The sequence below is a fragment of the Gracilinanus agilis genome, chromosome 4 (assembly GCF_016433145.1).
Source record: "Gracilinanus agilis isolate LMUSP501 chromosome 4, AgileGrace, whole genome shotgun sequence".
In the NCBI taxonomy this organism is placed as follows: Eukaryota; Metazoa; Chordata; class Mammalia; order Didelphimorphia; family Didelphidae; genus Gracilinanus; species Gracilinanus agilis.
This window is the reverse complement of record NC_058133.1, coordinates 476,762,957-476,778,635: the sequence shown is the minus strand read 5'-3', so window position 1 is coordinate 476,778,635 and position 15,679 is coordinate 476,762,957. Positions and strand designations below refer to the sequence as shown.

The following is a 15,679-nucleotide window of genomic DNA, read 5'->3' as shown; positions in this document are numbered from 1 at the left end:
TAATACAGTGCCTCGCACATAGCAGGCATTATATACATGGTTATTATGAGAGACATGAGCCTGAACTCCATTTCTGACACATCCTAGCCTGGATGGCTAATGGGCAAGTCACACCTAACCTTGAACCTAGAATGGGGACAATAACAAACATTTGTATCAATCTCTAAGAATCCAAGGAGATCATATGAGGTGGATAGATAGTCTGTAAACTTTAAGGAATATAGAATTATCAGTGATTCTTATGGTAACCGGCTGACCTTGGTAAATTTTAAAGCAGTGATTCCCAAAGTGGGCACCACCGCCCCCTGGTGGGTGCTGCAGCGATCCAGGGGGGCGGTGATGAGCACAGGGGCAGTTATCTTTCCTATTAATTGCTGGTAAAATTAAAAAAAAAATTAATTTCCAGGGGGCTAAGTCATATATTTTTCTGGAAAGGGGGCAGTAGGCCAAAAAAGTTTGGGAACCACTGCTTTAAAGGAATATACAAGTATCAGTGATTCTTACGGCAACCGGTCTTTGATTAAGAGGGCAGGACTTCTCACCTAGAGACAGCAATCCTTACCAACTCATTAAAAAAAAAAAAGCTGAAATCTGGCTCTAAAAAAACAATTTATCTGGCAAACACCTATCTCTAAGATAGCTCAGTCACTGTACCACTGCTCTTGCATGATTTGTATCTGAATTTGGAAAACAAATAGGTCAAGAAGGGATTCTCTACTATATGAAAAAAAAAATCCATCACTTTACAGAAATGATATGATTTCTTTAAATAGCAAGCTTCCTTAGTGAATTTTTAAATGGTGCGATTTACAAAAAATAAACTTTTACCCAGTGTTTTAGGAGTCAGTACATTGCATAACGAGGTGCACCTAGCTATGTGTGTGTGTACTAGAATGCAGAACGAAACCAGGCTCATTTGTCTTGGCCTCCTAACTAGACTGTAAGCTCCCTAAGGGCAGGCTTGTTTACATTCTTGTCTCCTCTCTCATCACATGATTCACAGATGATCATCCACGAATACTGAGAGATGTACAACCCCTTTTCCACTGACACAACCTAGCTCCTAGGAGGAGTAAGCAAGGAGGCATTTCCCATTAGTTACCTGCATCTCCTGTTGGTGAGGAAAATCTCTTGAATCTCTCTCAAGCTTGCTACTTATATCCTCCCGAAGCTTCTGCAAACAGTTTCTAGCCTGGTGGGGAGGGCAAGTGATTTTTAGCTGGGGGAAATGGGAAGGTAGGAGGGGAGAGGGAATGGAATGCTCAGATTTATCCATTTACAAGGTCCCCATTTCCAGCCCATTCACTCAAAATGCCTATGTCATCCAAAGATACTCAGAAGGGATGACTACCCTGATTAGGTATGCTTGGAATACAAAGAACGTACCAAGTCCACCAAATGACAAGGAGTCAATTCTTGACTCTATCCTGCTGAGTAGGAATGCAGTGTGGTAGGGAATCCCAAATAGCGGATAGTCCAAAAATCACTCTGGGTTAGTTTGGGCAGATTTACCTTGAGTTGACCTTAAAATAGTTCTGCATTTCCTGGAAACCGACTAATAATTGGGCAAGGACTGAAAAGACATCTTAGGGGATAGAGGAAATCAAGTCTGTTACCTAAAACCCATGAAAGCTAGTAAATCAAATCAATAAGAATTTATCAAGCGCCCACTCTGTTTGGCACTTGCTAGGTTCTAGGGATACAAGAATAAAAATGAATCTGTTCTTGCTGTCAAGGAGTATTCACTCTATCCACACATGGATAATGTGAAATGATATTCCAAATTATATACTGACATCCCAAAGAAGGCTCTCACTAACCTCATCTCAGTTCTTCTCTGACCCTTTGATTTTCTCAGAAAATAACCCAGGTCTTAATTCATGCCTCTTAAAGAATGATTTTTTTAAAAATAAAAAGAATTCAAACAAATAATCTGATAATATGCCTGGCATACTCTTGAGCACAGAGCTGAATTCCCAACAAACTTGCTGATTAATTAGACTTCTGCAGGGTCAAGGGTGATAGGCATGGCTTTTACTTGAGTGGGGAAAGAATGTAAGCTAGCAGATTGCAGACATTTAGGGAATAGAAGGGAGAAAAAAAAGTGTATCTGCACCCAGGAAAGAAGGGAACCAGGCAGCTAATCACTAAAAACCTTCGACCCAACAAATAGTTAACTCAAATGGCTCTTGCAACTTGGAAAGGCTTAGGGAGGGAAAAAGGAAAGAGAGACTAAAACATGCCAAGAAACTGGGGCCCAATCAGTGGGAGATTGTGCTTGGTCCTGAGCCCTGGTTCCATTCACATTCTAAAGCTCATTCATTCCATAAACATCTATTAAGCACCTACTTAACATAAGACTGTGCTAAATACAGTGGAAAGTATAAATAAGTATTCATAAAACAGGTTTTTTCCTCAAGGAGCTTTCAATATAGTAGAAACTTAATGGAACCCAATTCCCTCCACAATGAAAAAGAAAAAGCTGCCTACTTCTTGGATGTATTGAACTTCACTTTTCAGCTGATCGATGTTCTTCTCGTGGATGATTCTGTCACCAGCTTTCCCCTTCAAGTAAACCTATATTGGGGGAATCAAACTGTGGTTATAAAGAATTCCAGTCAAATCAGGTTGACCAACCCCCTATACATATAGTGCCTACTGTTTTTCAATTAACGTGTAAGGTCCAGAGCAAACGTGGAGTAGTCATCTAACCATTCCCCCATTTCAGGTGCTGCACCTAAGTCACGCCAGGCAGATCGTCATTTACCCTCTTCTCAGAGACCTCTAGAGGAGATGGCTATTGGTTCCAGCATCTCTGATCCTGGAAGTTTCCATTTTCTAACCACAAGATTGCTTTTGACAGCTTTAGCCCTCCTGCCCTCTTTCGGACCTTCAGTGAAAAGTGGGTCTAAACAGGAGAATGATCGGGAAGGGCAACAATAAATTCTATTTACCTTGATGATTTCCTCATGCCCATCATTGGATTCTACCAGCTCCGATGCTATAGAATGACTGCCTGATCTGTTAGATACCATTTTGTAGGACTTTGCAGTTGCCTAAAGGGAAGGAAGGGGAGAGGTTCAAATAAAACATGACTAAAGCAAGTTAACTAACCCATGATAGATGGTTCTCAACACAATACCAACCCAGAAAAATCTGTTCTTCAAAATGTGTAAAATACTATTCTGATTTTCCCCACCAAAGAAACTGAACACCAAGCCAATTTCAATAATCCAGAAAGAAATTAAAGTCATTTCACAGAAACAACACAAGCCCAACATCCTTCCCACTAGAAGATCAGGTTATAATAAACCAAGTATAAGCAAGTATACTTGTTGGGGGAAATTAATAGGAACCACAAATTCAGATTTTCTTTTGATAGGCTGCCCCCTCACTTCCAATAACATGGTTTTCCTGAGGCTTGGATAGTTATTTGTAGGGAAAAGTTACTGACTTTGTTTTTTGTTGTTTTTTTTAAACCCTTACCTTCCGTCTTTTTCCAAGGCTGAAGAGCGGTAAAGGCTAGGCAATGGGGGTCGAGTGACTTGCCCAGGGTCACACAGCTGGGAAGTGTTTGAGGCCAGATTTGAACCTAGAACCTCCCATCTCTAGGCCTGGCTCTCAATCCACTGAGCTATCCAGCTGCCCCCTTACTCTGACTTTGAACCCACAGTAGCAGAAATGTTTCCATGCAGCCAAGAAAAGACAAAGAGAAAGGAAGCAGCATTCAGAAGGAAGGAGATAAGGTCATGATAGAGAAATCCAGCTGTCAGAAACCTAAATATTATCTGCTTCAAGACATATGTCTTGAAACACGTCTTCGAGATGATCACCTGACAAGTCACTCTGAAGAATAAATCTGAGAATATTCCCTTTTATCTTGATGGAAGAGATCAGGTACCACGTAACTCCAATACAGCCAGACTCTAGAAACCACATCTCTGGTAGAAGGCCATTCTGAAAGAGGTCATTATGTTCATCTCCATGACCTGACAGACATTCTGAGGAAAAGAAATGTCCTGGCCCTTTTACTTGCCCATTCTGGATTGAAATCTCCCATCTCTGATAGATGTTCTTGAAATAGTACTGAGTATAAATATTAAGACTAGGGCTATATTCCCTGAATTAAAATAATAGAGGGTACTTGACTGTGATACCTATTATCATGTGCCATGCAGAAATTATCCTATGAAAAGGAAAGTTGGTGGGTTTTTTAAACCCTCACCTTCCATCTTAGAATCAATACTGAGCATCGGTTCTGAGGCAGAAGAGTAGTAAGAGCTAGGCAATGGGAGTGAAGGGACTTGCCCAGGGTCAAGCAGCTAGAAAGTGTCTGAGGTCGAATTTGAACCCAGGACCTCCCATCTCTGGGCCTGGTTCTCAATCCACTGAGCCACCTAGCTGCCCCCCAAAAAGGAAAGGTTTAAAGGAACCTGAGAAGACTTGCATAAACTGAGGAAGAGTAAAGTAAGCCAAAACCAGAACAACTGTATAGAATACAACTCTCTAGAAAAACAACTCTGGAAGACTTAAGAACTCTGATCAGCTCAATGACTAACCATGATTTCAGGGCACCAATGATGAAGTGTGTGTGCTACCCAGCTCCTCCTAACCAAGGGGGGACTGACTTAAGACGCAGAACAAGACATACATTATTGGACACAGCAAATGTATGGATTTATTGTACTTGACTTTTTATGTGATATGAGGATTTTTTTCATTATTTATTGGGAAGACGGGTTTAGTAGGAAGAAGGAACTGAGTAATAGTGTTAGTTCCCCAAAAAGAAAAGAATGAAAAGAAAGTAACTGAAACAGGTTTTTAAAGAGAAGTTCAGAAGAAAATACAAATGAGAGCATGACAACTTTGAAAATAATATGCTAAGAAAGCACTGGTATGAACTTTTTTCAATGTACAAGTTCTTTGGATCTCCAACTGGAAATGTGACCTCCTTAAAGGCAAGAAATTTCTGGACTTTCTTTATATTCTCATCATTTAGCATAGACTCTCAAAGAGTTTATCAAATGCCAGTTATTTTTCTTGACAATGTTAGTGATGATGACAATGATGCAATTTATTTTAGAACCCTGCCCTACATAGGAGACTGTACTGTGGCTATTAAAAGCTACAAAGTATTATGTACCTTTTGTGGAAATAAATGCTATTTTTCTTAACTAAATTATCTAAATTCAAACGTTTTAAAATTTTTAACTAGACTCTCTAAATTCATGCACTTGAATTTTAACTTTAATTTTAAGCTCACTTTTGTAGCACAGCCCATTCATAAGATGGATGGATACCGCTTGCAAAATAAATTCATTAACTATTATTTCATTGGATTCATTGAGCAAAATGCACATCATGACATAAGATGCTTTACTTTTCATTTCTTCTACATGCTATATATTTAATAGACACATTAAAAAGATAGAAAATCTATCATAAATCATCCTGAAGGTAAACTTATTAAATATGTCAAAATTGAAGTTTGCTGAACCAATAAAGGGGACATTTCCACTTTACTGTTCTGCTATTGTTCCAGGTTTGATTTTTTTTTTTAATGGTCTAGGTGCAGATCTATGTAAATAATTCCATTTATAAATGTTTGTCAGAATTGAAATACATGAAAGTTAAAAAAAAAAAACCAATGGTATAATCTATATCAAACTATTTACCACCTTAGGAAGGTGGGAATGGAGGAAAAGAATGTGAAAATCAAAATGTCAGAAAACAATTATCAAAAATTATTTCTAAAAGTAATTGAAAAAAATTTTTTTTGTTAAAAAAAAGTAACTTGCTGAATTTAGCATATTCTTTATTTTTTTTAAATCCTTCTGTCTTAGAATTAGTAATAAGTATCAGTTCCAAGATAGAAAATCAGAGGTAAGTGATTTGCCCAGGGTCACATAGCTAAGAAGGGTCTGAGTTCACATTTGAACCCAGGACTTCTCATCTCCAGGCCTGGCTGTCAATTCACTGTGCCACCTAGCTGTCCCTTAGCATCTTTTAAAATCAGGCTATACAGAATAGATTCACAGTTATACATGTTACCTTCTTCTATTCTACTTTGTATATGGAAATGTTCTCTCTTTTGGGAGGGGGAAATTCATTAAATTCAGAAAAAGAAATTATCTTAACAATAATAAGCGCAACAAAAATTGGGATGTTTCTTTAGGAATCAGCCTATCTCCAGAGTCATAAGTCAGCATTTTTAAACAAATGTAGACACGTTTTTAAAAGTTACTTTAGCAAAATCTTCAGTTAGAAAATACACAAAAATAGAATGACTGGTATAAAAATGGTGTTTGAGAGACTAAAGGTTGAGTATGGAAACAGAAGAGATCAACATGGTACGTTCAAAGTAGCAAGATACTGGAGATGAAAAGTCTTAGATTCTGTCTTGTTTTCACCAATAAACTATAGCCTTGGTCAAATCCCAGATTGACTCTGGAATGAAAGAAGTGGTGGGTTCCCCCTCAGTGGAAGGTAGGCTGCCTCAAAAAGGCTGAAGAACAAATGATGAGGGAGGTTAGAAAAGAGGATTCTTGGTCAAGTTTCTGTTGGCCCCTAAGGTCAGCCTGCCCAACTCTATGATGCTGTCTTACCAGCAATATATAATGCTCAACCACAACATCTAGTTCATAAACCTACTCGTCTCATGAAAAGATGAGAAGGAAACACTTTTCAAAGTAGCTAAACTTGCTGCCAACTCTTTTACCACCATGGACACAAACATGTTCTCTGATCCAAATTCATCCCTTCTCCTCCCTACGGGCAAGCTAGAGAATACCAGGGCATCATCCCTAGTTAGCAGGGGAAAAAAAAAAAGTTTTTCAGCCAGTCACTATCACCAATTCCATTTTTATTTATTTTTTATTTTAAGATTTTTTTTTTTTATTTTAAACCCTTAACTTCTGTGTATTGACTTATAGGTGGAAGAGTGGTAAGGGTAGGCAATGGGGGTCAAGTGACTTGCCCAGGATCACACAGCTGGGAAGTGTCTGAGGCCGGATTTGAACCTAGGACCTCCCGTCTCTAGGCATGGCTCTCAATCCACTGAGCTACCCAGCTGCCCCCACCAATTCCATTTTTTTTTGGCCATTATTAAGCCCTCTGGATTCAAAAATCATAGAAGACTGTGGTTTAAGGGGCCTTGGGGCTTCACCTCATCCATTCTGCTGATTCTGGTTAGGACACAACATCTAAAACAATACAGAAGGGGGGCAGCTGGGTAGCTCAGTGGATTGAGAGTCAGGCCTAGAGATGGAGGTTCTAGGTTCAAATCTGGTCTCAGACACTTCCCAGCTGTGTGACCCTGGGCAAGTCACTTGACCCCCATTGCCTACCCTTACCACTCTTCTGCCCTTGGAGCCAATACATAGTATTGATTCCAAGATGGAAGGTAGGGGTTTAAAAAAATAAATAAAAATAAAAATAAAATAAAACAATACAGAAGGATGAGAATTGCCTATATGTTTCAAAATATCCCCCAACTTCTCTCCACTAACATCTTTTAGCTCCTTATATTACTATCTCATTTAAATTGGAGGGGGATCATGTGCTCCTTTGCCCCCCAAAATTCAATCTGACTTTTCCCCTATTACTCAGGACTTCTCAACATGTCTCAAATTACCCCCTAAAAATCTATTCATTTGTTCTCAAGAGGTACCCACCAACCCACTCCTGACTTGTTATCCTTAACCTAGAAGTTGGAACAATGTTCTCTACACCCTCTCTTTGTCTCGGTTAATCTTTCATGCCTGGTAAATAAACCCACTTTGCCAGCTGTCACCAAAGGAGTTGCTAAGGGAGATAGAAGGGAGGCATTTAGGGACAACCCAGAAGTTTTCCACCTACCATGCCAGATCCCACTAGTAGGTGCAATGGGGATTAAACAGAAACCACTGACAACCAGCCAAAAGCAGTGTGAGAAAACAAATACTCTGAGGGCCAGAGTAGGGAGTACCTAGGACCTTTCTGTTTTCCTTCACTCTGCTCCCTTGGCCACATCTTTATTCCTTAGCTCCACTACCAAAGACGAGAGAGAAACTCAAAACTTTTCTGTTTGCTTTCTAAGCACAACAGGATTTGGAACTAAAGGAGATCTTGGAAATTACTTAATCCCAATCCCCCCATTTTACAGATGAGGGAACTGGGAGGGTGCCTATGGGAGTTGGGCGTGGTGGGAGATCACTGACTCATTCAAGATTACAGAAACCCAGATTTCTTCTGAATTCAAATTCATTTCTCTTTCCATCACACCATGATGCTATCTGCAGAGCAGATACAAGGAAAATTTAGGTGAACATTGGCATTGAAACTTGAGTCAACTAGGTGGCACAGTGGATAGAGTGCCAGGCCTGGAGGCAGGAAGAATCCAAATCTGCCCTCACACATACACACTAGCTATGTGACCCTGGGCAAGTCAATTAATCCTGTTTGACTCAGTTGCTTCATCTGTCAAATGAGCTAGAGAAGGAAATGGTAAATCACTCCAGTATCTTTGCCAAGAAAACCTAAACAGGGTCAGGAAGAGTCGGACACGACTAAAAAAGACGAAACAACAATGAAACAAGTGAGTCTTGCCTCTGGTTCTGCCTTCCAAAAAAGGAACTTCAACCATTATCCGTCAGGAAAGGAGATAATCCAGAGACATCTATGTTCTATTAACTAACTACATGCTAACTCTCTTCCCTGATCCCCAACAATTCCCTCCAACACAAAAAAACTCTGCAATAATCTCTGTGATATCATATTACATCCACATTCTCAAACAGATGATGCATGGCCCTAATACAAAGAACATCTCAATTGGGAGGTTTAAGGAACACATTCCCCAACTGCCCATTAACAATAAGAATCAAGGATCCCATCCCTCCATGACAAGAGTGGAAGTATAATTTTTTCTGGGGGGGAAACCCCCAGGGACTAATCAAGAGACAGGTAGCCCTGTAAACATTCTTGGGGAGCAGAAGCACAGCTACCCTCAAATTACAGACTGCCTCTCAGCTCGTTCAAACAAATCTCCAACCCATGACTCAGTCCCCAAAGACGGAGAAGAGGGGAGGGGGTAAACACATAGTTAAGAGGTTAGAGATTCTGACGCTGGAGAAAGAAGAAATAAACAATGAGGCCCCAGAGGGTTCTCACAACCAAAAAAAAAAAAAAATCTAATTTGTATAGGCAGAGGGCCACCGGACAGGTATTTATGATTCCCAGCTTCCTATTCTCCAAGCCTGAAAGTGAACAAGTCCAAAAATGTGTGGGAATGAAGAGGTTTGTAGGAAAAATGCCTATTTTGAAGGAAAAACTCAGGGCTCCTAGAGATGGCCAGAAAACAGGTCTTCTGGGAATCAGCTCTCCCATAAGAGTCTTCCAGCCTCTCTAGCTGCTTTTGTGGTCAGCTCAGTTTTTCCCACTTGAAGAAATGGGGATAATCAACCCCTTGTTTAGCTCCTGTTCCCAGGGGTTATAGCATAATGATAGCTCCATAAAGTTAGGAAGAAAGGCAGAAGGGATTATTAGGGGGCCGGAAACCCTTGGGGCCCAGGCTCTCTCACTCCTACTCACCTACTGAAGACTGTCCACCTTTGTCCCTTTCATGGCTCACTGAAGCAGAAGTTGCCCTTTGTTTGGCCATATCTCACAAAGAACCTTTATTCTCCACATCTCAGCTTCCCCTCCACCTGAAATGCCAGCTCAGGTTTCTGTGGGTCGACACCAACTGTCCCCTCCATTCCTGGAACGTATTTCCTCTCTTGAATCTCATAGAATCCCTCCTCTTACTTTAAGACTCAGCTCAAGTCCACTTCTGTCCAAAGCCATTAACACAATGGCATATATAGGAATATATAGTAGACTCTTAATAAATGTTTACTGATGGACTGATTTTCCCTAAGCCACCCCCAAATCTTCCTAGGGGCAAAGGACTGGATTATCTGGGTGGGCTCACCCCAAGTAGTGAGGAAGGGAGGGGGGTCAGGGAAATGGGAAAACAAGGTAGCAGAGACATAGGTGAGCTCCTCTCATTCTCCAGAGACATTCATTCACAGGAGATAGTGGGGGACACAGAAAAGGAATTGCTTCTGGAGAGTTCCAACTACAATTTCATGTTGATGCCCAATTTCTTTGTAAGTTTGTAAGTATGTCCTAAAGGAGCTTACTTGTGTCCCACATTCCAAGTCAAAGGGAGCTTACCAGATTATGTTCAATTTTCCTCTGCCAAAATGCTATCTGCAGTGACAGCTGGGAGATGATCCAAAAGATGTTTTATGTCCTTCTAGCTAAGAGTGGGAAATTGGTTATTCCCCTCTTCTCTTTTCAACTGTATCAGGAGTGGCATTGCCTTCTCCTCTTTCTTTAAAGAACTCAGAAAAGCAGCTAGGTTGCTCAGTTGCTAGAGAGCTAGGTCTGGAGACAGGAGGTCTTGGATTCAAATCTCGCTCCAAGATATTTCTTAGCCGGGTGACCCCTAGGCAAGTCACTTAACCTCAATTGCCTACCTCTTACAGCTCTTTTGCTTTAGAACTGATTAGAAGGTGAGGGTTTAAAGATGAAAAACCTAGGACCCAGGAAAACTACTCCTAATCATTTCTCCATGATCCCATCTTCATAAACCTATTTTCTTTTCCTTCCAAACCAAGATAAAGCTCAGCCATGGACTCCTCCACCCCATCCCCAACCCCAGAAAACTATGCTATTTCACAAGAGATTCTAGTGCCATGACCTAAAGAAACATGCACCACAATTAGAAGGAGCACATGTATCTGAAACTGAAACTATTGGGGTGCACACCCCACCTCCCTCCACCCTAAGGAAATATGGGTAAATACTGGCTTGAAGTACCTAAGGATTATGTAATCCTTCCCTGGTCCTCATTATTATTATTATTAATGCTACTAATAATCAATCACAGAGAACATCATTTTATCTACCTGTGCAATAGTGTTCTGAACAATAACCATAAAAGAACAATACAAAACAAAAATAGGAGGAAGGAACTAAGAAAGAAGTTTGTGGGCTGGGAGGACTGGCCTGAGGCATTCGTAGACTAGACAGTCCTTTAGCTAGGAAGCAATGGACTCATCCCCAAACTATCTACCTCCCATGGATGCTTGAAATTCCACCAATATAGGGCATTCATGCCTTGATTAAGCATTGCCTTCAATCTGACACCTTTAGAAAGATGTCATTAACCCTGAGTGTACATTAGTATATCAGATTCCTTTTCTCACTGACCAGAAGAACAAAGGAATAAGACATGCCAAAGAATTTAAAGCCAGAAGAGGTCTTGGAGCTCAGTCTCTTCATTTTTATAGGTGAGAAAACTAAGACACAGAGGAAAGCAATATGCCAAAGGCCAGGAGAGAGACACTGGATCCTAATCTGAATTTGGGTCCTGGGTTCCCTCCAAATGTAGGCCTCTTTCCATTATGCCACACTTGAGGCACAAGATGAAAAGAAGATGCTGAAAAGGAAGAAAAGGGCAGAGAAAGCGGGTCTTGGTGGGTTACCAGAATACAAATTTGGCCTCAGTTTTACCTAGTAGGGCTGAGATGTCATAATAGCAGAAATTGGGAGGGGGGGAGGATTTAAAACCAAAATTCTGTAAACCTCTCCTTTCCCTCATCCACCTATGGGGTGGGGTCAGGGGGGTGGGTAGGTATCACCAAAAGAACAGAAGGAAGGATGAAAAGAGGGTGAAGACTATTATCAGAGCAATAGAAGATTCCAAACACATCATCTATAAGCCAGCTCAATTATCTGTGCATAGTTGATGTACAATGAATTTTAAATTCTGGGTCAGTTCTTCCCTGCCTAGCACCCTTCCATCCTGCAGAGTGAAAGGAATGCAATGCATTCGAATTCTAATAATAGTCTGAGGCCAGGAGGTCTTAACCAGAGTCAGTAAACTTTGGGGTTTTAGTTGTATTTTGTTTTTTTCATTTTGATAACTATTTCAATATTATTGGTTCCCTTTGTAATCTTATGTATTTTATGCATTTAAAAACATTATGTGAGGAGGGGCCCACTGACTTCACCAGACTTGCCACAGAAGTTCCCCCCAAAAAAGGTTAAGGAAAGGTTAAGCAGATAGCAAGGAATAGAAAGGTAAATCTTAGGGGGGAGGACCCAAAGTTTAAATCAGAGAATCCATGCCAAAGAGAAATAGCCTGGCACACAGTAAACACCTAACAAAATGTTTTTTCATTCATTGAAATGAGACATTTAGTTTGTCTGTTATTTTTTGGTTTATCCTACTGTTGTCTCCTCTAAGTGAGAAGGAGAAGCCCAAAGGAATGTTTTACGGCTCCCATAAATCACTTCCACATATGTTCCTAGACATGCTGATATAGGAAAATTCTACAATACACCCTGGCTCTTGACTCCCCTTCCTGGATCCCATGGTTTGGTTCAGTCAGCTACACTGCCCACCCACAAAGGAATGGGAACAGCCAGAGAGAGTCATAAATCGGTGGTGCTTTACCAGGGCTGGGTCAGGCAAGAAAGATCTGTGGCCTCATCTGATGGAGCCTTCTTTGGTTGCTTGCTTTTCATCCCCATCCCCCTCTTTTCAGGTTCCAAGAACAACTAGTAACTGGCCAGTCAGTTCATTCCTCCCTAATCTCAGTTTAAGATAAACCTTTGCTTCAACCTGTATAAACAAAAAAAGCATGGGGGATTTTCTACCTCCCCTGTGTTTAAAGGGATCTGGTTTCAGATTCTTTCAGAAAGAAGATTCCATTCTCCCCATCCCCCTATCCATTTTTCTGCTCCACCAGACAAGAGGAAAATATCAAAGGGAATGAAGAAACCAAGATCTACTCTCAATAAAGTCAATGCTTTGGCCTACTTAATGACCTTGGGAATGCCCTGCTAGCTTTGAGCCTTAGTTTCTTCATCCATACAAAGGAGGAGATCCTTAAATATCCCTTTCTCAGTCCATTCTTCTACCACCACCTTCTTCTCCCTGCCCTTAGTCAGGGACAGGGAACAACAAATCATAGGGTTAGTTGGGCCAGGGCTGGGGAATAGAACAAAAGAGAATGAATGTCTTTCTCCTGTTAAGAATCCAGAAAAGAGGATATGATAAAGAGATGGAAGCAAGACATTGTTGATGGGGAGACATGATCTAATGGGAGCAGGACCAGGGCATCATCTTGAAAGAAATTGGATTTCCTTTGCTGGGGAGGGGGAAAGAGACAATGAGGAACAATAAGTGAATTCCAAGGCCAATTATATGAAATGACCACCACACAAATATGCTTTAACGTGTGAGATGGATACGAGCTACCACAAGGACAATATATCAGGCAGCCACAGAAGGGAATAAAATCCAGGGAGAAGGGAGGCACACCTCCTTACAAAAAATCACCTAGCCTGTTTTATGCTAAACCATAGCAGCTTGAAAAATCTATGAAAGCAGACACACCCACGTTGGTAAAGTTCCCTAAAGGAGCCAGAAAATGCAGAACCACACAACTCAGCCTCCAACTCCTCTCCCCAGGAAACTCTAGGAACAGCTGAGTGGTGGGGTAAACAGCTGGGTAGAGGAGAGAACAAAAGGAGACGAATATATGCATTGAAGTGGAGAGTTCTCTGGGTCCTTGGTAACAAAAGACGAGTGCCCATTTCTAGTCCCAACTGGGACTCCTCCTCCTCTGCCTCTCCGAGACTCAAGAGATCAAAGGCAGAAGTTAAACTGAAAGACAGCTCCAGGCCATACTAGAAGTAGGTTGGGGTCAGAGCATGTAGGCTAAAGGAATAGTCCCACTAAATGCTCTCCTGAGAGGTAGGTCTCATCACTGCAGAAAAAAGTCCTTCCCCTGCCCCCAAAAAGAGGATTCTGAGTGGTTTTCATTTCCATAGGAGATTAAACCTCAGGAACAATAAGGAGATGAAAGGGCTAGTCCTCTTTTTTTTTTTTTTTTCCTGTTTGTCCAAAAAAGTAGCCAGCTAATCTTTTAAGCACTCAGGTGCATCTCGATCTTATCTCAGATGCTACAAAGAACACACTAAGAAGCAATGAACTTCTGGATTCTTCTGAAACTGAGAGATAATCAGAAATAACTGAGATAATAATTTTTAAAAAGAGTAAATAAAAAAAAGCAGGACTTTCCTGGATTTCTTGTCACACAAACCCTTCAGCAACATACAACCTAACCAGTTTAAGTGGCATTCATTTTAAGGCAGACTAAGTGCTTGCCTCACAATGAACTTATGAGGTGGGGGAAAGTAAATGTTATTATAATCCCCATTTTACAGATTAGAAAAACTGAGAGGGCAACTAGCAATTTTTCCAGGCTCTCACACAGCAATTAAGTAGAAGGATTCCCGGTCCATTTGGCCCTTTCTGCTGTTTCTTCTGGTTCTTCAAGGGCTTCAAAGCATCTTTAACTTCCTTCGAAGATCATCAGCTCAGGTTGCCACTCTCTCGTTAAGAACGCCTCTCCTGATTCCCCTTCGGTGACTATTCCTGCCTTTTCTCAAACTACCTAGTATAAATTTCTACCGTGCCGCTCCCCAGCAGAATGTAAGCTCCTGGACGGCAGGGACTATTTAATTCCCTCTATTCTCAAAGACTACAATGAGTTAAAATGCCTAACCTGGTGAGAGCTTCACGAATAAAGGTTGAATTGAATTACACCCTCCCTCTCTCCTACAAAGCGCAGTCTACTACAGATCCAAGGTTCAAGGATTAAAGTCGTCCTCATCGTCATCGCCACCAGAGGTGGCCCAGGAAGTCAAGGACGGACTGTCCCCTCCAAAGAGCGAGGGGTTCCAATACTCCCCAACCACGCCTGAGAACGGGAGGGGGAAAGGGGGAACTCCAGTGGCCTGACACCGGCCGAAAATGTCATAAGAATGGGAGGAAACGCCGAAGACTACCGTGCGAAATGGGGCTCGGGGAGGGAAAGGGGAGGACAGAGAAAGGGGGGACGTGGGACTGGTCTGCGACTCGCCGCCACTTCTTACCGCGCTCTCCCCCTCCGGGTGCAAGTCCACCAGAGTACACCAGTTGCGCGTCCCGTTCATCTTCCAGCCCCGGACCGCTCTGGAGCGGCTCCGAAAAGGCCACCACCCAGCTCCGCAGCAGTCCAGATCCTACAAGGAAGGCGCGAGCCGAAGACCCGCCCCCCTATATATAGGCACATCGGGCCGCCGGCAGCCAGGGGAAGCCACGCCTCCTACAGCCTACGTTCAGCCAACTGGAAGACGGTAAGAAAGGGGCGGCAGAAGCAGCCCAGGGGCGTGCCGGGGCGGTAAACGTGTAGCCACGCCCCCTTGGCGACAGTTTCTATTTGCATAAAGGGCTGGGTTATGGCGCCACCTGTGAGCTACTTCCCAGGTCTCCGGGGTGAATTTCAGTCTTGTTACCTACACCCCCATGGGAGTAGGAAGAGCTGGAAAGGACCCGAGCTTCCGGGTAAATGCGGTCCAGCCTCTTCTCACTGAATGAAGGTCCGGAAAGGGGGCGTGACCTACCTAGCCTAAGTCTGGCAGGTAGCAAAAAGAAGTGGATTCAAACCTAAGTTCTCTGACTTTCGGGTCAGCTTCTGTTTCCCTCCCGGTCTCACTTCTCTCCTCACCGACTCCCCCAAACCCGGAGAATTAGTTCTCAACTGTACAGGATAGATAGAAAAAAGGTGCGCTACTTCATGCCTGGCGGGGCGGGGCG

The 15,679-nt window shown here is 42.1% G+C and overlaps 1 protein-coding gene across 2 annotated transcripts in view; it reads right to left on the bottom strand.

Annotated features, from left to right (window-relative positions):
* TUFT1 (tuftelin 1) overlaps window positions 1-15,036 on the bottom strand; it is a 44,889-nt gene extending 29,853 nt beyond the window's left edge. Inside the window, exons 1-5 of one of the 2 annotated variants that reach the window (XM_044672692.1) lie at window positions 14,977-15,036; window positions 3,793-3,879; window positions 2,955-3,044; window positions 2,491-2,577; window positions 1,103-1,192 (exon numbers count right to left, since the gene is read on the bottom strand). In XM_044672692.1, the coding sequence (XP_044528627.1) occupies window positions 1,103-1,192; window positions 2,491-2,577; window positions 2,955-3,044; window positions 3,793-3,879; window positions 14,977-15,036 (414 nt within the window). Of the gene's footprint in view, window positions 1-1,102; window positions 1,193-2,490; window positions 2,578-2,954; window positions 3,057-3,792; window positions 3,880-14,976 lie in introns of both variants that reach the window. The other variant, XM_044672693.1, reaches the window with a different exon arrangement.
* Window positions 15,037-15,679: the final 643 nt, after the last annotated feature.